The following is a 20,432-nucleotide window of genomic DNA, read 5'->3' on the forward strand; positions in this document are numbered from 1 at the left end:
GAAGCAGGCCACATACATAAGGCATGCCCAAGACCATTGGCGGGGGCGATGGAGGGGCAATGCAAAACCGCGCTCCTCCAAAGGGCAGTAAAGTACCGATGCCCAGCTACTCCTGGGAGGAGTGCAGAGCGAAGGTGAAGCAGAAACTGTTCCTTTGGGAGCATTGCTACTTCTCCATTGTGGGTAAATACCTGATCATCAGGTTTGAGTAGCTCTGGAAGTAGTCAGTATGTAATGTCCTTGAGACCCTGCGGGAAAAGGAGCAGGTGGATTCTGTTGCATGATTCCCTAAGCAGACTATCAAAGTCATTTAGCTGAATGCCTCATCATCAGAACTTTCTAACAAGTGCCAAGACATTGCTTGCATACTGGTGAGAAGGGCACCACCTTGTGAGATCCTTCATTTATGGCAAATCAGTTTGCACCACCACTCACTGCCCTCAAAGAGGCTGTGAGGGGGGTTGAGACTGTCATAGATCTCCTTCTGAAATGTGCCTTTGCAAACGAAGTCCGGAAAACAAAAAAAGTGGTTTTTGTTGAGGATCATCCTAAACAGCTCCATGACATAAGACTCAATGCTCTACGGGCTGTTCCCCAGCACCCAAACATCGACTGCGCTGAGAGGACCAGCAGCTTAGTGGAAGATGCTCTTTGGTCTGCCTGAAACTTGTTGGTCTTCCAGAAGAAGGAGTTGACCTCGGTGGGGATTGCAAACTGGCACATTTCAGGACTACATGCTGAGGGATGCACTAAAGTCTGGGACAGCTAGCGCCAAGAGGCAGTTGGAAAAGACCACTGTCTGAGGTGCTTCTGCTTAAGTTAAGTGGGGTCTGTTCAAATATTGGACCCTCCCAGTGCCTCAAATGTATGTAAATATATTCTGGCTCAAGTAAGAGATGCCTTTGGTTTGTATGAATAGAGCCAAACTCCAATGATTACTTGTTTCCTTGATATGCTACTGCACAGAACCAAACTGTAGTTGTGACTGGATATATATATAAGGATTTTCTTTGTCAATAAAGTAAAAGTTTAAGTTTTTTAAAAAACTTGTTGCCACCTGTTTAGCCAGGAGACTCTGGAGCATTTCGGTCTGAGTGGGCCAGAAATGCTGAGAGTCTTCTTGCCAGAGGTAACTTCACCATCCCTAGCTGGAGCTTCCAAGGGTTGGAGGGGGCAGGCATGATGCAAGTGGAGGGCCATGATATCTCAACAGTGTCCTGAATGGGGACTTTTGAAGGAGCTCCCCTTCACAGCCTAGTGCCTCCTGACACTGGCCTGCCTCTTTCAGAGGGGAAAGCACCTGGACTACAATCACAGCTCTCTATCCCATTCTCTCCCTGCCTTCTGTCCTAAGGAGCCATGCGTGGACTAATAGAGTACCAGTGTTGTCAACTCTCCTCATTAGCCCTTGAGGGTGTTAGACCTGCCTCTCTAGGCAGATGACAACCTGCCAAGTTCAAAAGATGGTCACAAGATCGGTTGCACTGCTGCAGTCTGGGTGATTACAGACATTGAAATGATGAACTTCCTACACCATTGTAGTGTCTGAGCAATGGCAGGCAGTGAATCATTGCTACATCATCTCAGTTTCTCAGTAAAGAGGGTCAGTGCCTCTTTTATGACTATTTGCCATTGCTGATCCCCTCTATGCAGCTGCACGTAGTCCCTCATAGCTGAGACCATGGTAGCTCAGCAGTAGCCTGGTCTCCAGCAATCCTGGAACTGCTACTGGCCTGAGACATTTCTCCCTCACCTGTGTGTGGAGTTGCATGTCTATATAACTCAGTAGACAATTTCACAGAGCCCAGCAAGATATTGTTGACTGTGAGGGTGTAAGAGGCAGTTAACAGTAATAGTCCATCCAATGGCTCCCTATGTCGAATACTGGAAGGTTGATGAACTCTCCTCTGTTCAAGGGGGAAAGTGGGTGAGTTTGTGGTCTATGACAAAAGAGGCAGAAGGTGTTGCAGCTGCTGCTTACTAGCCAGGTACCAACCATCGCTAATATCACCATGCAGGTGAGACAGCAACTGTTATTTACATGGGTGTCTGGACATGGATGTCTTTGCATACTCGTAGGAGCAGTCCCTTCCACCTTCTGCATCTTTTTCCTCAAATAGCGATTTTCTGCCATTGTTGACAGGGCCCGTAAGCCTATCTGACCCATTTCCTATGCTTCTGCACTCATCCCTTCTCTCCCTTCCCACAACACTGATGGGTTGCACCTTGTCCTTACTTGTCACTACAACAGCACCCACACTTGAGGAATGTCAGATCAGCCATGTCATATAATCCCTACAGTGCATAAAGAGGCTATTTGGCCCATCAAATCCATTTCAAACCATCAAAGAGCTACCCCACTCTACATAACCCCATACTTTATGTGGCCAACCTACTTAGCCTGCACATCTCTGGGCAATCCACGTAAACTACACATCTTCAGACTGTGGGAGGAAACTGGAACACCTCATGGAAACCCATGCAGACAAGGAGAGAAAGTGCAAACTCCACAGTCACCTAATGGTGGAATCGAACCTGTATTCCCTGGCGCTGTGAGGCAGCAGTGCTAATCACTGAGGCACCATGCCACCATGATTCTATTGATATGCTGAGCAGGCTTGAGGGGCCTAATGACTTAACTCCTGTTCCTATATCTTATGAGCTCACTGTATTATGATCATCTTTCTATGTGGTATCGTACATGACAAATAATGTCTTGATGCTCCAAAAAAAAAACAGAAACAGCTGGAGAAACTAAGCAGGTCCAGCAGCATTTGTGGAGTGAATTCCGATAACATTTTGATACTAATTACCTTTTTTCAGAGCTGGAGTACCTGTTGAGTTTCTCCAAGACTTTCCATTTTTGTTTTGGATTTCCAGCATCCGTAGTTCTTTGTTCCTTGGCTTATGCCTGACAAATTTATTTTGACCTCTTGCCTCCTATTCAAATCCCCTTGCAATAGAACCATAGAGATGTACAGAAGAGAAACAGACCCTTCAGTCCAGCTCATCCATGCCTACAAGATAGTCTAACCTAATCTAGTCCCATTTGCTAGCATTACCCCATATCCCTCTAATCATTTCCTATTCATATACCCATCCAGATCCCTTTTAAATGTTGTAATTGTACCAGCCTCCTAAATGATTTCACACTGTTAGCTTTCCTAAAAACTTATTGTACCCGCATATTAACCTTTTGTTAATCATGCACAAGGACACCATATCCTTCTGCAGCTCAGCGCTCTTCAATCTACCACCATGGAGATAATAAGCATTTTTTATTCTTCCTTTAAAAATGAACCTTTTCCAAAATGTACCCCATTTGCCAGATCTCTATCCATTCATTTAACCTTTTTTTAAGCCACCTTATGTCCTCTTCACAATTTACTTTTGACCTATCTTTCTGTCATCAATAAATTTAGTAACCATGTCTTCATCTAAGAAGCTTACATAAATTATAAAGACTTCAGGACTCTGCACTGATTCCTGAGACATATCACTCATTACATCTGGCCAACAAGAAAATTTATATCTAGTCTCTTTCCTGTTAGCTAGCCTATCCATTCCAATATCTTGCCCTCTATAGCTCAAGCCTTTATTTTTCACTATGACCTTTGATGTGGCTTCTTATCAAATGCCATCTGGAAATTTAGGTATAGTTCATCCATCAGTCCCACTCTGTCCATGACATTTTGCTTTCTCCAAGAACACCAATAAATTAGCTTCCATTTCACTTTCAGAAAACCATGTTGACTCTGCCCAACTAATTTGAATTTTTCTAAGTAGGCTATTATAAATTAGCATATTTCATAATATCTTCCAACATCTTCCTTTTGACAGATGTTAAACCAACTGGCCTTTCATTTTCTACTCTGTCTCCCTCCCTTTTTGAATAAAGGAGTCACATTTGGTCTTTTCCAAATTAATGGTATTGCCCCTGTAACTAAGCAATTTTGGAAAATTAAAACTAACTGCAGGTTTTGCTTTTTCTTGTCACAGATAAACTGAATGTTGAGGGAACGGAAACCATCTCCAGAAACACCAGACTGCTCACATGGTGCCATGATGTAAGAATAAATGGTCCAGCCTATTGCAACTTGAACACAGAAAGGTGGCAAAGGTTACAAATCACATCTCTGCTTGGCTGTTCAAAATCTTATGAATTCTCCAACCCTCTTGCATTTATTAATTCCATAATGCGATGGTGAGGAGCTGTTGGGAGATGTTGAACCTTTCACCTGGAAATCCCTGAAAGTGCTTGCCCCGTCATCCAGACTACCCTCCACCACACCTCCTCCATTCCCTGCTCCATTGCTCTAAACTCTCCCCCCTTCAAAATATAATAAACATAAGGTACCCCTTGTCCCCAACCCACTAGTCCAAGCATCCAGTATATCTTCCTTAAACATTTCCGCCAACTCCAACTAGACCCCACCCACAAGAACATTTTCTCCTCCCCACCCCTCTCTACCTTCCTTAAGATTCCCTTCGCCAATCTTTGGTTCGCACCAACCGCCCATCCTCCTGAATCCCCGTTAACCTCCCCGCAACCATAAAAAATGCAAAACTTGCAGGCACATCATCTCCCTCACCTCCATCCAGAGCCCCAACACAGTCCTTCAGGTGAGACAGAGGTTCAGCTGCCCCTCTTCCAACCTAGTTTACTGTATCCAGTGCTCCCAATGTGGTCTTCTCTACATTGGTGAGACCAAACGTAACCTAAGGGAACATGTTGCTGAGCACCTCAGCTGGGTCCATAAGGGCAAGTCTGACCTCCCGGTCACTGCTCATTTCAACTCCCTTTCCCGCCCTTCTTTAACATGCCCATCCTTGATATCCTCCATTGTCACAGTGAATCAGGCTGTAAATTGGAGGAGCAACATCTCATCTTCCACCTGAATAGCCCACAGCCTGGAGGACTCAACATTGAGTTCTCTAATTTCAAATAATCTTCCCACCCATTCCCTGACTCCCTTTCCAGGGCCGCCTCCTCCCTTCTAACCCTCCAACTGACCCTTCCCTCTAGTTACCAACTGGATTCATTCTTCCTATCGAGCAGATCATACCCACCACCTGTATTCACCTATCACTACCTTATCACTCTGCCCCTCTCCCCAACCATAACCCTTCCTATTCCCTCTATCTGCAGCTTCCCCTAACCCACCCCCATTCCTGAAGAAGGGTTATACCCAAAACATCGATTTCTTCTCCTGATGCTGCCTGGCTTACTCTGTTCTTCCAGCCTCCTGCTTGTCCATTCTGAAAAGAACTGGCAACATAGATGTTAAAAACTGCAGTAACCATCTTCAATGCCACTGCTATATGGTGTTCCCATATTCAAACATTTATCGCAAGTATTACCTAGTGCTTCACTAGCGTATGTTGCTATTTTCATTTTCGTCCCCTTTCCTTTGCAACACAAGCCTAAGGCAGAGAACCAGCCTTTTCAGAAATATTTCCTCATAAATCCTCCTTTTTTCCTTTCACAAAGTCAATGCATTAAGCACTTTGCTGAAGGAATGAAATCCAAAATACAAGTTCACTACTAGTATACTTAATAACCAATAGAGTTTCTCTTTTGCCACTGTGTTTGGTCCACATTATTAGTCGTTTTCTCCAGGGATATACAGAAACAAGGAAACAAATTATACTTTTCAAAATATCAATTTAAAATTACTACTTGAAATTATATTTTAAGTCACTTACTGTTGATAACCCGTGGGTAGAACATGACATTGCTTTCTCCAGTGTGTACGAATGGGATTGTGTGCCCATCAGAGAGAAGACCAAGATATATTCCTGGGCTTTCAACAGATTCTAAGCTTATAGTTGCATTTTCTAAATTTCTTCGTATCTTAAAGTGACAGTACTTATCTCCTGTGCCCTTTACAGAGAGAACGGAAAATCAGTAAACTACACGTCTTTTAATATTTTCTATTTTCCGAGTGATAGGATTTCGGCACTTTCAGTATTGTTAGTATTATTTATTTTTTCACATTCATTCATTTCAGAATCAAAGCTACCTTTCTTTAAATAACTAGTTTGCCTGAAGACTGAACAAAATAGAATAAGTGCTAATACATAAACTGTGTCGGCTTATGCCCGAAACGTCGATTCTCCTTCTCCTTTGATGCTGCCTGACCTGCTGCGCTTTTCCAGCAACACATTTTTAAGCTCTGATCTCCAGCATCTGCAGTCCTCACTTTCTCCCACTTTGTGAACTAGTTCCAAACAAGCAAGTGGCATGATTACAAAAGTGATTACAAAGGTGATAATTATTTCTTGCCACATATATGTGAACCTTTTGAACAACAATTTAGCTGCACAAGACAAGGCGATGAAATTAATTCATCATAGACTAGAGGTGAATGTTCTTTGGCCAATTGAATAAAATGGACAATCATGAATAAACAAACTGATCTACCTGATCTGAATTTCAAATGAAATTTTGCATTATTGCCCTTGACAGTTGGAGTGACCTAGTTTGTCCATAACTCTCACAGTTTTGAGATGCAATATATGGCATACAAGAAGCAAATTATTTAATCTGACGTCTAGTGTTTTCATAAATAGTGCATAAAATAATTTAATATTAACATATTAAGTACACAGCAAATTTACTGATCTTTCCAACATATTCTTGACATCAAATTCCAAGGGTGTTGTGCAAATTTTATCATTTAGATTGGGTCTTACAAATGCTAGGGCCAGTCCTGCAGTATTTGGCATAAAAACGTATTCTGCTCAGTGGGGTAGACTTGAGGCATATTCAATGTAGTCTTTGTTTAAAGGGGTGGGCCCTAAATCACCCTTTTTCTGCTTTGCTAATATGCAGGCCATTGAATTTAACACCTATTCCATGCCTGTAAAAGAAAGAACCATTCTAATTGGGGTGGGCGGTCAAGCTGGCCCAAAAAGGTTATTCCTTATTCAGAGCTGGAGCCCGGTTAGCGGAAGGAACGTCTAGGCCAGGAACTCTTTCAGCATTTATCCATGTTCTGCTAGGTATATAATAAGTTCACAATATTTTGGTTTCGCAACAGATGTGCCACTGAGAGGGCCAGGCATGATTCTACTATGGTCACCCAAACATAAGTAATAAATGGAAGAAAGCCCATTTTAATAAATAATAAAGAATAACAGAAGGCACTAGAAAAACACACAGGTCAGTCAGTACCTGCAGAGTGAAGATCAGAGGTAATGTCTCAATATTTTCTTCGGAGTTCCAAAGAAGGGCTTTTTTTATTACTAATACCATAAACACATGCAAAAACTACAAGCAACCCTTTTGCATGATAAAAAATAAATCAAAAAACTATGTCTTTTAAATGTATGTACTGATAAAAATGTTAAAAGAAACGCTTACCATTCCATCACATTTGCCATTTTTGATTTGTATGAATCTTTGTGGATTCTGGACGCTTGCAAACATGTAAATCTTTGGACTGACTTCATGCATCCGCAAATAGGAAATTTGAGATTGTTTCCCTGTTCCCAGGCAAGTTCCATCAGAAGTAATGCACAGACTCTGATAAAGACTAGTATTCAGCAAAACAACTGTATCGTTTTCAAATGCATCCTTGAAACGAATAAAAGTAGGAGTAAGCAGTGAAAGTTGAAAACGTAGCAGTTAAGTCCCAACTAGAAGCAATTAATAAATCTCAAGATGTAAACAAGTCTATTCAATTGAGTTGTAATATCGAAAGGATTTTGCTGTAGAGTTAGTGATTTGACTAATAGGACTGTGTGCTGATATCTATTAATTTGGCTGAAAAATTGCCCTTGCCCTTTCAAAGTAAATAAAGGTTTAATTATATGAAAAGTCTTAATGCTAAATAATCTAGTAGTTAGGTTAACTTTGATAATTTCTGATTTATTCAGATTTTCTACACATTGGAGTTTTGAAGAACAAAACAATGTAAATGTTTGTAATTTTTTTTCTTTTATCCTTCAATGCTTAGTTCCCTCTATTTTGAAATAAGTTATATATGTATATAAATTTCTATAAATGATTTGACTTTGAATTAAAAATTTATGGTATGACTTGCTTGTGAATTTGTGCTGCTCACCAACAACTTTACAGTATGGTGAAAGTGAGGACTGCAGATGCTGGAGATTAGAGTCGAGAGTGTGGTGCTCGAAAAATGCAACAGGTCAGGCAGCATCCGAGGAGCAGGAAAAATCAATGTTTCAGGCAAAAGCCCTTCATCAGGAATCTTTTCAGTATGACTGGTTAATACACTTGTTTGTATGATGCACTTTGGTTCTGTTAGATAGTGGCACATTGTTCTAGCATTCGGATTACAAAATAGGTTCCAAATCAAAAACCTCAGTTGATCAAATGCAGGAAATGTCCACTGAGTTGTTTGCCACTTAGAGCAAAATTTGATAGTTATGTGATATTAGTTTGTTTACTGTTCAACAAAAAAATCCCCAAATGTATTTCAGCTTTTTTATTCTTAGCAGATACTTCCTCTCTTCCTGAATTTAGTTGCAAGTTTCCACACAGAATGTAATTTGAAGTTTATGAAAGTGCATCACCATACAAGTCTGAATCATGTCACAGGCTGTTTTGGTTTTGCAGCCCTGCATCTCAATATGTCAGAGTTTTCAGCCATCTGGTTAGTGGGAGTCTTTTCCCATTGATACTGAACAGAGAATTGTAGTGCAATTTGTCATTCCTGTATATAGTGAGTATCCCCATTGTTAAATATTAAATACATTCACATTTTCTGATTATAATTTTATTTGCTACTTTTCAGTTTGTAGTTAGAAGAAGGATCTCCTTTTATCCTTTACTTTCCATCATAATACTTCACTAGTTTTTTATCTCCTTCTATCATTCATACATTGGGAACAACAAAGGGGTGGGGATAAAACAAGGATAAGATAGTAGACATGTGGATGAATTTTCTTCTAATTTCTTTCTAAATTAGAAATATGTAATCTCGTGCCCGTTTAAATCAACAAACGTACCCCAAGCATTCCGTCAACGCTTTGCATTCATAACAATATCCATTATTATCAGAAGAATATATCAGTATATATTTACAGAAGGTACTAATTATCATCTATCCAGTTTAATATATGGATAGTTTTCATGTTCGTAAGCATTTCCTTCACATATCTAGCACTGATTTTTTCCTCTTAAATTTTTACATTCAATCCAGTTGCTGACTGATTTCTCTAGCTCTGATCAGAACTCATGGATGCATTTTGACGCACCTGGAGGTGGAAGTGGGGGAACTGGGAAATTAACAGTTATCACTTTGTGATGGTTTTTTGATGAACTTCTGCCAACATGGAAATTTGACATGGGAAGGCAAATTATTCACATCAGAAGCAAAAAGAAGGCAGATTGTTACCTGAATGGCTGGAAACTGGAAGAGGGGGATGTGCAGCAGGACCTGGGTATCCTTGTGCACAAGTCACTGAAGATAAGCATGCAGGTGCAGCAGGCGGTAGAGAACGCAAATGGTATGTTGGCCTTCAGTGAGAGAGGTTTCGAATATAGGAGCAGGGATGTGTTGTTGCAGTTATACAGGGCCTTTTGTGAGGCCACACCTAGAATATTGTGTGCAGTTTTAGTCTCCTTTTCTGAGAAAGGATGCTCTTGCTCTCGAGGGAGTGCAGCGAAGATTAACCAAGCGAAGATTAACCAGGGATGGCAGAAGAGATTAACTAGGTTAGATTTGTTTTCACTGGAGTTCAGATAAAAGTTGGGGGGTGGTGAGGGGGTGTGATCTCATACTTATAAAATTCTAACAGGACTAGACACGGTACATGCAGGGAGGATGTTCCTGATGGTGGGTGTGTCCAGAACCAGGGGTCACAGTCTGAGGATTCGGGGTAGACATTTTAGGACAGAGATGAGGAGACATTTCTTCATCCAAAGAGTGGTGAGTCTGTGGAATTCATTAGCACAGGAAGTAGTTGATGCCAAAACATTGAATGTATTCATGAGGTGGCTAGATAAAGTACTTGGGGTGAATGGGATCAAAGGCATGGGGAGAAAGCAGGATTAGGTTATTGCATTCAACAATCAGGCATGATCATGATGAATGGTGGAGCAGGCTCGAAGGGCCGAATGGCCTCCTCCTGTTTCTATCTTCTTTGTTTCTATGTTTCTAAGGTGAGGCCAGGATTGGTCTACAGCATCATGCACGTGGATAAGATGATTATTGACACAATTGGGTCTTTTGATATATTTTGCTGTTGATGAAGCAACACATCAGCCAGCATTTCTATACCGGAAACAAACAGGAAAGGTTGCACCTGAGATCAAATGATCCCCCTCAAAAGCTCATGGGCCCCAAAGGCTTCAGCCCTAATAACTTCAGATACATGTCCCTCTATTCTCAGGCCAGCTTCAGCGATATTTACTTCCCTCAGCCTCTGATTGGGTCAGCCTCATCCAGGATCCACATCCCAGAGTACTCAATGAGATCATGAGCACGGAGGCCACCTCCAGGAAGATTGCACATTCAGACGAGGTCTTTGGGACCTTAATTTTGTTCTGACCATTGGCTCACAAGTCCCATGGGAAAATGTCAACCTTTCTAGATGCAAAATATCTGCTTTTTTTGTATGATATACAAATTGAACAAGTATTTGGACTGCAGATACCAAAATGAGAGAACAAAAGATGGCAATCGGGATAATTTTCAAAATACCAAAGACCTGACAGAATGTCTTAATGTAGCAGTTCTAGCACTTATTACAAATACCATGAGTACTGAAGGAGGTTACTGGAATCGAAACATTAACTCTGTTTTCTTTCCACAGATGCTACCAGAATTGCTTCATTTCTTCAGCAATTTCTGCTTTTGTTTCAATGAGTTTTTGTCTGGCCTTTTATCATTATAACTTTATCTGTAATTTTTCCAGATAGGTCCCAGGATATTTAATGGATTAATGTTACATACTAGGTTAAATCAATTCAGCAAAATTAAAATTTAAAATCTGTTCACTGACATTCTGCAATGAAATATGTTTTCATTCCATTTACAAATATATAACTACAGCTATTAATGTAGACTGCGATACTTAAACCATGTTACATCAAAATGAAATTCAAAATGAAAAACTGGTATTAAAATACAGAGGAAGTCATTCCACATTCATTACGCTGTGAGTGAAATCACTTAATTCTTCCTGTACTATTAATGCAGTAAAGATTCTAACCTCCTAATAAAAATCAAAATTAGAAGCCAAGTATCAGTAGTACTTGTTTGTTAGATTATATAGCTAGCGATTAATCCTGTTGACGAAGGAATTATTTATACAGTTGCAAATAGGCATCATCAGTGAAGGTTGCTCTTGAATAACACTGCAAAGGATATAGCTACTGTGGCTCCATATCAATTTATTAATAGGAATTCTCTATAATTAATGGTGCAAATTATCAAGCTTATGATTTTTTTCTTTGAAATATAAAGTATTCACTTATGAAAGCCCAAAATGTTTCTATTGATAAAACATGTACTCTATAAAATGGTGAGATATCTGTAATAAACATTAAAAAGCAGTCTTTCAGACCGATGTACCTATCCTGTACCCAATTTTCCCTCAAAGCTAAGAGACTGCAAACTGAAAGATACCACGTTGTGCACAATTCAGCCTCCATAAACTACTGCATATATATAGCTGTGGGAAAAAAAATAAAGGGACTGCTAAATTAAATGTCCTGCACATTCCAAAAAACACTAAAAGGAACATTGCCTGTAACAGTGCTTGACTAGAACCATAATAAAAGATTTATCGAGCCTTGCATTCTCCTTTATGGGTGGCACGGTGGCTCAGTGGTTAGCACTGTTGCCTCACAGCACCAGGGAGCCAGGTTTGATTCCAGGTTTAGGCAGTTGAAACTTTATTGCTGGAACAGCACAGCAGGTCAGGCAGCATCCAGGGAACAGGAGATTCGACGTTTCGGGCACAGGCCCTTCTTCAGGAATGAGCAGAGAGTGTTCAGCAGGAGAAGATAAAAGGTAGGGAGGAGGGACTTGGAGGAGGGGCGTTGGAAATGTGATAGGTGGAAAGAGGTCAAGGTGAGGGTGATAGGTCGGAGTAGGATGGAGGCGGAGAGGTCAAGAAGAAGACTGCAGGTCAGGAAGGCGGTGCCGGGCTGGAGGGATCCGGCTGAGACAAGGTGGGGGGAGGGGGGATGAAGAAACTGGTGAAGTCCAAGTTCATCCCCTGCGGTTGGAGGGTTCCCAGTCGGAAGATAAGACGCTCCTCCTCCGACCGTCGGGTTGTTGTGGTTTGGCGGTGGATGAGTCCAATGACCTGCATATCCTCGGTGGAGTGGGAGGGGGAGTTGAAATGCTGTGCTACAGGTTGGTTGGGTTGGTTCGTCCGGGTGGCCCAGAGGTGCTCTCTGAATCGCTCCGCAAGTAGGCGGCCTGTCTCCCCAATATAGAGGAGGCCACACCGGCTGCAGCGGATGCAGTAGATGATGTGGGTGGAGGTGCAGGTGAATCTGTGGCGGATATGGAAGTTTCCTTTGGGGCCTTGGAGAGAAGTGAGGGGGGAGGTGTGGGCGCAAGTGTTGCACCTCCTGCGGTTGCAAGGGAAGGTGCCGGGAGTGGAGGTTGGGTCGGTGGGGGGTGTGGATCTGACAAGGGAGTCGCGGAGGGAGTGGTCTCTACGGAAAGCTGATAGGGGAGGGGAGGGAAATATATCCTTGGTGCTGGGGTCTGTTTGGAGGTGGCGGAAGTGACGGCGGATGATGCGCTGTACATGGAGATTGGTGGGGTGGTAGGTGAGGACCAGTGGGGTTCTGTCCTGGTGGCGGTTGGAGGGGCGGGGCTCAAGGGCGGAGGAGCGGGAAGTGGAGGAGATGCGGTGGAGGGCACCGTCGACCACGTCGGGGGGGAAATTGCGGTCCTTGAAGAAGGAGGCCATCTGTGTTGTACGTATTTTGAACTGGTCCTCCTGGGAGCAGATGCGGCGGAGACGAAGGAATTGGGAGAATGGGATGGCGTTTTTACAGGGGGCAGGATGGGAGGAGGTGTAGTCCAGGTAGCTGTGGGAGTCGGTTGGTTTGTAGTAGTTGGTTTCTACTACAAACCAACCGACTCCCACGGCTACCTGGACTACACCTCCTCCCATCCTGCCCCCTGTAAAAACGCCATCCCATTCTCCCAATTCCTTCGTCTCCGCCGCATCTGCTCCCAGGAGGACCAGTTCAAAATACGTACAACACAGATGGCCTCCTTCTTCAAGGACCGCAATTTCCCCCCCGACGTGGTCGACGGTGCCTCCACCGCATCTCCTCCACTTCCCACTCCTCCGCCCTTGAGCCCCGCCCCTCCAACCGCCACCAGGACAGAACCCCACTGGTCCTCACCTACCACCCCACCAATCTCCATGTACAGCGCATCATCCGCCGTCACTTCCGCCACCTCCAAACAGACCCCAGCACCAAGGATATATTTCCCTCCCCTCCCCTATCAGCTTTCCGTAGAGACCACTCCCTCCGCGACTCCCTTGTCAGATCCACACCCCCCACCGACCCAACCTCCACTCCCGGCACCTTCCCTTGCAACCGCAGGAGGTGCAACACTTGCGCCCACACCTCCCCCCTCACTTCTCTCCAAGGCCCCAAAGGAAACTTCCATATCCGCCACAGATTCACCTGCACCTCCACCCACATCATCTACTGCATCCGCTGCAGCCGGTGTGGCCTCCTCTATATTGGGGAGACAGGCCGCCTACTTGCGGAGCGATTCAGAGAGCACCTCTGGGCCACCCGGACGAACCAACCCAACCAACCTGTAGCACAGCATTTCAACTCCCCCTCCCACTCCACCGAGGATATGCAGGTCATTGGACTCATCCACCGCCAAACCACAACAACCCGACGGTCGGAGGAGGAGCGTCTTATCTTCCGACTGGGAACCCTCCAACCGCAGGGGATGAACTTGGACTTCACCAGTTTCTTCATCCCCCCTCCCCCCACCTTGTCTCAGCCGGATCCCTCCAGCCCGGCACCGCCTTCCTGACCTGCAGTCTTCTTCTTGACCTCTCCGCCTCCATCCTACTCCGACCTATCACCCTCACCTTGACCTCTTTCCACCTATCACATTTCCAACGCCCCTCCTCCAAGTCCCTCCTCCCTACCTTTTATCTTCTCCTGCTGAACACTCTCTGCTCATTCCTGAAGAAGGGCCTGTGCCCGAAACGTCGAATCTCCTGTTCCCTGGATGCTGCCTGACCTGCTGTGCTGTTCCAGCAATAAAGTTTCAACTTTGATCTCCAGCATCTGCAGACCTCACTTTCTCCTCCAGGTTTAGGCAACTGTCTGTGTGGAGTTTGCACATTCTCCCTGTGTCTGCATGAGTTTCCTCCAGGAGCTCCAGTTTCCTTACACAATCCAAAGATGTGCAGGTTGGGTGAATTGGCCACGCTAAATTGCCCATAATGTTCAGGGTGTGTAGGTTAGATGCACTAGTCAGCGGTAAATGTAGAGTAATAGGGTAGGGAATGGGTCTGGGTGGGTTACTCTTCGGAGGGTTGGTGGGAACTTGTTGGGCCAAGTGGCCTGTTTCCACACTGTAGGGATTCTATGATTTAAAGCTCTGAAACAAACTTTTAATTGTTTAAAAGATGCAAAGGTCTTTAAGGTTGGAGCTACCCTATATTCCTCAATTATTTGTGTACTTTGCAGAAACGTATAAAAGCTTTACTTATTTATTATTATGATTTTCTTTCCCTTTCTGTTGAGTTTCATCTCATTTATTAAGCACTGTAAGAGTGCAAAATATATTCAACAACGATTTGCATATCAAATTATATTTATGACACCAAAGCACTATTTCAATACTTGCACAAAACTGTTCATTATAAATACATCGTTTACTTCAAATTACCGCTTCAGGTCATGAAATTATTTAATTATTCATTTATAATCTTCATTATATGCAACATTAATAACAACATTGCCAAAACGTTCTGATTTTCTCTAGTACCTTAACATGAACAATGAAATCTTTAATGATATCTGAATAGTCCTTAGATGATGCATTGGCAGGCCTTCCATTTAAGTTGAATGCAACTATTTGTCCTGGAATTTGAACAGACTCTAGTATTATAGAGTGATTGGTTTTAGGGTGAACTGTTAACTCACAAAAAGGTCCAGCTTTCTCCTGTAATAAAACATATTTAATCAGTATATTTTATCATCCTTATGAAGTACATTTCTAAAGTAGAATCTTAAACTTTATGCAATCTATGGCACAAAAATATGTGAAGTAAATGCCAATTTTTGTCTCTCAACTTCTGCTGATATACAATAGCGGTAACATTTGGTCATTTGCACATTCAAATTCAGCTTAATTAATTGAGCTTAGGGATTTCTTAAAACGTCATCATATAACAGGAAGTTAAGACTTATTGTTTATGACATTGAGGAAATGGATTAATTAATAAATTAATTTGTGAAAAAAACTGAATTTAATTTTTATATTTCAACCTAAAAATTGTCAGCTTTCAACACAAATGAGATGAATAAGTTTTGATTTTTTGGATAAAGATCTACATTAGTCTTTGTCAACATATTTTAATCTTCCCCTTCTCCCTAACCTCCAACAAAGTACAAAAAAAATGAACCTCTAAAACCTGCTCTGGTGTTTTCTTCCTTTTGGCTCAATAAGCAATAGTCCCCTCAAACCCCACCTATGTCTCTTTTACAGTTCATTATGTCTTCCCTAACATCATTTTGCTCAGGACAAATCAGTTCCCTCTTCCTTGACATCATTTTTCCACTGAACCAACATATTTAACAATATTTCTTACTCTAAGCACCCCATTTTCTCTCATTCTGTCACCCCAACATCTATTTCAAAATTTACATCGTTTATCTCCTTCAAAAAAATGCTAAAACTCTCTAATCTTGAAAACTAATGCCCCAACTTCAACCACCATCTTGACTCAATATCCAACAAATGTGTTCTAACTTCCAAAATCTCCATGTTTGAACATTTCTAATCATATTTAAGCTATACTAATTAAAATCACAATTGTTTCTACCTGGAATCATAGTCTACCTTCCCAACTTATGTTCCTCCATCTCTCTGCTACTTTTAACATGCTAAATCCTGCCATATCTCCAGTATTTCTCCTCCATTTCAGTTGCTTGAGTCTTAATCAAAATACTTCTAGTAATGGCTTTTCTTTCCACCACCACATCTCTGATGTGCTCCAGAGATTGATCCCCTGCCTTGTGCTCTTCCTCAGCTATAAGCTACCCTTTAGCAATAACATTCACTAACAAAGGGCCAGCTTCCAGAAGTAGACTGATGGTCCAACAAATGTCTCTGTGCTGTCAGACGTAATAGGATAGTTATACAGCTGGTGGCTACAAAATAAATGTGTTTGCAATGCAAAACATCAGCAAAAAGCATAAACAAGCCAAGAGAGTGTTTAGCTTTATTTTTTCCAGGAAAGCTTTCATATTTCAGTGCAGCTCAGTGCAAGCTAGAAAGTCAACAACTCTACACCTTTTGAACCCAATCTCAAATTCAACAACTTTAGGGCTTTCCGTCTCCCAAGTCCTTATTCCAAACCTTATCTTGTCATCACATGGTCTGCTATTACATTCTATCCATTGGTAGCCACTAATACTCCCAATTAGCAGCTACTCATTCTCCTAGGCTGACTAATATCCATTCCTTTGTCTGTACAACTATTCTTCACTCTCTTTGGGCTCTATCTCCATTTATCATTTACTCCTTGAAACTTCCCCTCACACTATCCTCTGCATAAAAAACAACTTTTTCCCTGGTTCTTTTAATGCTCTGAAGAAGGGGCATTGGGCCCAAAACTCGATTTCTCTCCACAGATAGAACATAGAACATAGAACAGTACAGCAGAGTACAAACCCTTCAGGCCACGATGTTGTGCCGACCACTGATCCTCATGTACGCACCCTCAAATTTCTGTGACCATATGTATGTCGAGGAGTCTCTTAAATGTCCCCAATGACCCTGCCTCCACAACTGCTGCTGGCAACGCATTCCATGCTCTCACAACTCTCTGTGTAAAGAACCCGCCTCTGACATCCCCTCTATACTTTCCTCCAACCAGCTTAAATCTATGACACCTTGTGTTAGTCATTTCTGCCCTGGGAAATAGTCTCTGGCTATCGACTATCTATGCCTCTCATTACCTTGTATACCTCAATTAGGTCCCCTCTTCTCCTCCTTTTCTCCAATGAAAAAAGTCCGAGCTCAGTCAACCTCTCCTCATAAGATAAGCCCTCCAGTCCAGGCAGCATCCTGGTAAACCTCCTCTGAACCCTCTCCAAAGCATCCACATCTTTCTTATAATAGGGCAACCAGAACTGGACGCAGTATTCCAAGTGCGGTCTAACCAAAGTTTTATAGAGCTGCAACAAGATCTCACGACTCTTAAACTCAATACCCCTGTTAATGAAAGCAAAAACACCATATGCTTTCTTAACAACCCTGTCCACTTGGGTGGCCATTTTAAGGGATCTATGTACCTGCACCCCAAGATCCCTCTGTTCCTCCACACTACCAAGAATCCTATCCTTAATCCTGTACTCAGCTTTCAAATTCGATCTTACAAAATGCATCACCTCGCATTTATCCAGGTTGAAATCCATCTGCCACCTCTCAGCCCATCTCTGCATCCTGTCAATGTCCCGCTGCAGTCTACAACAGCCCTCTATACTGTCAACAACACCTCCAACCTTTGTGTCATCTGCAAACTTGCTGACCCATCCTTCAATCCCCTCATCCAAGTCATTAATAAAAATTACAAACAATAGAGGCCCAAGGACAGAGCCCTGTGGAACACCACTCACCACAGACTTCCAGGCAGAATATTTTCCTTCTACTACCACTCGCTGTCTTCTGTTGGCCAGCCAATTCTGTATCCAGACAGCTACGTTCCCCTGAATCCCATTCCTCCTGACCTTCTGAATGAGCCTACCATGGGGAACCTTATCAAATGCCTTGCTGAAGTCCATATACACGACATCCACAGCTCGACCCTCATCAACCTTTCTAGTCACATCCTCAAAGAACTCGATAAGGTTTGTGAGGCATGACCTGCCCCTCACAAAGCCGTGTTGATTGCATTTAATCAAGCCATGCTCTTCCAGATGGTCATAAATCCTATCCCTCAGAATCCTTTCTAACACCTTGCAGACGACAGACGCTGCCAGACCTGCTGAGATTTTCCAGCAATTTCTGTTTTTGCTTTGGATTTCCAGCATCTGCAATTGTTTTCTTTTTTTTCAAATTTCCCTCCTTTAATATATTAAATGATTTGTGAAAAAGCTGTGAAGTTGAATAACAACTTACGGTTGCAGTTTTTCTAATTACAAATGTAACATAGCAAAGCGCATTAAATTTTCTTACCGAACCATTGACATGATTACGATCAATAGCAAGAGCTAGATCTGGATTAACCACACTGCTGAATACTTGAACACCTTTCCTTTTGATTAAAACTTCAAAAAGAGCTTTAAAAGAACAAAAGTCAATTATATTAATATAGTTAAATCTTCAAGATTTGCAAAAAAAAATCAATATGCACTTACATAAATAGATTACACTGGTAACAAGAGTCCGAATTTGGATTTTGTAGTGATTGGAACAAGAGCCAGGTGGATCTCATTGAATATGAAATCCTTGATTGGGCTGTTAATCTGGGTCAATCAGTGACCCATGGCTGACAAATATAAACAAGAGAGTTCACCAACACCCTTGAGTTGTTCAGGGAGAGGTGGGCGCCGCAGGGAGTGGAGTGCATTATTTCCCCCCTCCAACTCTATTTTGATTTAGTCCCTACCCTCCCCTTCACTGTTTGATCACACAGCACTGTCCTTTGATGTGAAGGGCAGCGCTTGTCACTGGCCACCCGGGTGTTTTCCTATCTTCCTGGTGGTGGAAATTGAATAAAGATTGGTGCACTTTGTGTCTTTCACTGTGTCTCACACCTGCACACACACACCATGGATGCTGGGGATAAAATAAGCACTACCGCACTTAGGTGGTAGTGTGGGGGTTAAATTTTTTAAAAAAAAAAGAAAAAAAAAAAAAAACAAGAGAGTTCACCAACACCCTTGAGTTGTTCAGGGAGAGGTGGGCGCCGCAGGGAGTGGAGTGCATTATTTCCCCCTCCAACTCTATTTTGATTTAGTCCCTACCTTCCCCTTCACTGTTTGATCACACAGCATTGCCCTTTGATGGGACGGGCACTGCTTGTCACTGGCCACCCACGTGTTTTCCTAATCTTCCTGGTGATGGAAATTGAATAAAGATTTGTACACCTTGTGTCTCTCACTGTGTCTCACACCTGCGCACACACACACCATTGGTGCTGGGGAAAAAATAAGCACTACCGCAGTTAGGCGGTAGTGTGGGGGTTAGAAAAAATAAATAAATAAATAAATAAACAAAGGAGAATTGCCCTTTGGAAAAAAAATAAACAAGAGGGTTCCCCCTCTAACTCTATTTTGATTTAATCCCTGCCCTCCCCTTAACTGTTTGATCACACAGCATTGCCCTTTGATGTGAAAGGCACTGCTTGTCACTAGCTACTCGGGTGTTTCCTTTCTTCCTGGCACTGGAAATTTGAATAAAGATTCGTGCACCTTGTGTCTCAAACCTGCACACACACAACATGGGTGCTAAGGAAAATAAGCACTACCACAATTAGGCGGTTGTATATGGGTAAAGAAAAATTTTTTTAAAATAAAATAAAATCCTCCATCTCTCTGGGGAAGAGGCGTCAGCCCACGGAGGGAAGAGACATCCCAGCAGCACGCCGGTGGCGCTGCCCCTCTGTAGTGGATGAGCCTCCAGTGTCCCTTGCCTGTCCCGCACCACAGGCTGACCTGCCCGAACCCCCGGGGGCTACAGCAGGACCTGTTGCTGCCATAATTCCACTGGCCCACCGGGGAGGACTTTAAAAACCACACGGGCCGTGGTGCGGGCGACAACAGCGATAAGTGAAAAAAAAATAAACAAGAGAGTTCCCCCTCCAACTCTATTTTGATTTCATCCCTGCCCTCCCCTTCACTGTTTGATCACACAGCATTGCCCTTTGATGTGAAGAGCACTGCTTATCACTGGCCACTCGGGTGTTTCCTTTCTTCCTGGTGGTGGAAATTTGAATAAAGATTCATGCACCTTGTGTCTTTCACTGTGTCTCACACCTGCACACACAGACACCATGGGTGCTGGGGAAAAATATAAGCACTACCGCGGTTAGGCGGTAGTGTGGGGAATAAAAAAATAAACAAGAGAGTCCCCTCTTCCGTGGTTATGTTGGAGCCCGGGTGTCCCTGGAGAAGGAGCACACAGTGTCCAACAACACCCTTGAGCTGTTCAGGGAGAGGTGGACACCACAGAGAGTGGAATGCTTTATTTCCCCCTGCAACTCTATTTTGATTTAATCCC

At 42.8% G+C, this 20,432-nt stretch overlaps 1 protein-coding gene across 7 annotated transcripts in view; it reads right to left on the reverse strand.

Moving 5' to 3' along the window:
• The window catches only part of LOC122549101 (lipoxygenase homology domain-containing protein 1-like), a 326,386-nt gene that overhangs the window by 154,434 nt on the left and 151,520 nt on the right, over positions 1–20,432 (reverse strand). For all 7 annotated transcript variants that reach the window (XR_015756989.1, XM_087986387.1, XM_087986386.1 and 4 more), the window contains 4 exons: positions 18,387–18,490; positions 14,970–15,146; positions 7,367–7,579; positions 5,707–5,884 (listed from right to left, as the gene is read on the reverse strand). Coding sequence is in view for 6 of the 7 variants with exons in the window: in XM_087986387.1 (XP_087842513.1) it covers positions 5,707–5,884; positions 7,367–7,579; positions 14,970–15,146; positions 18,387–18,490 (672 nt within the window). In the remaining variant the exon portion in view is untranslated. The remainder of the gene's footprint in view (positions 1–5,706; positions 5,885–7,366; positions 7,580–14,969; positions 15,147–18,386; positions 18,491–20,432) is intronic.

The sequence above is a fragment of the Chiloscyllium plagiosum genome, unplaced genomic scaffold, assembly GCF_037043375.1.
Source record: "Chiloscyllium plagiosum isolate Xiang-an unplaced genomic scaffold, Cpla_swu_hap1 HiC_scaffold_4, whole genome shotgun sequence".
In the NCBI taxonomy this organism is placed as follows: Eukaryota; Metazoa; Chordata; class Chondrichthyes; order Orectolobiformes; family Hemiscylliidae; genus Chiloscyllium; species Chiloscyllium plagiosum.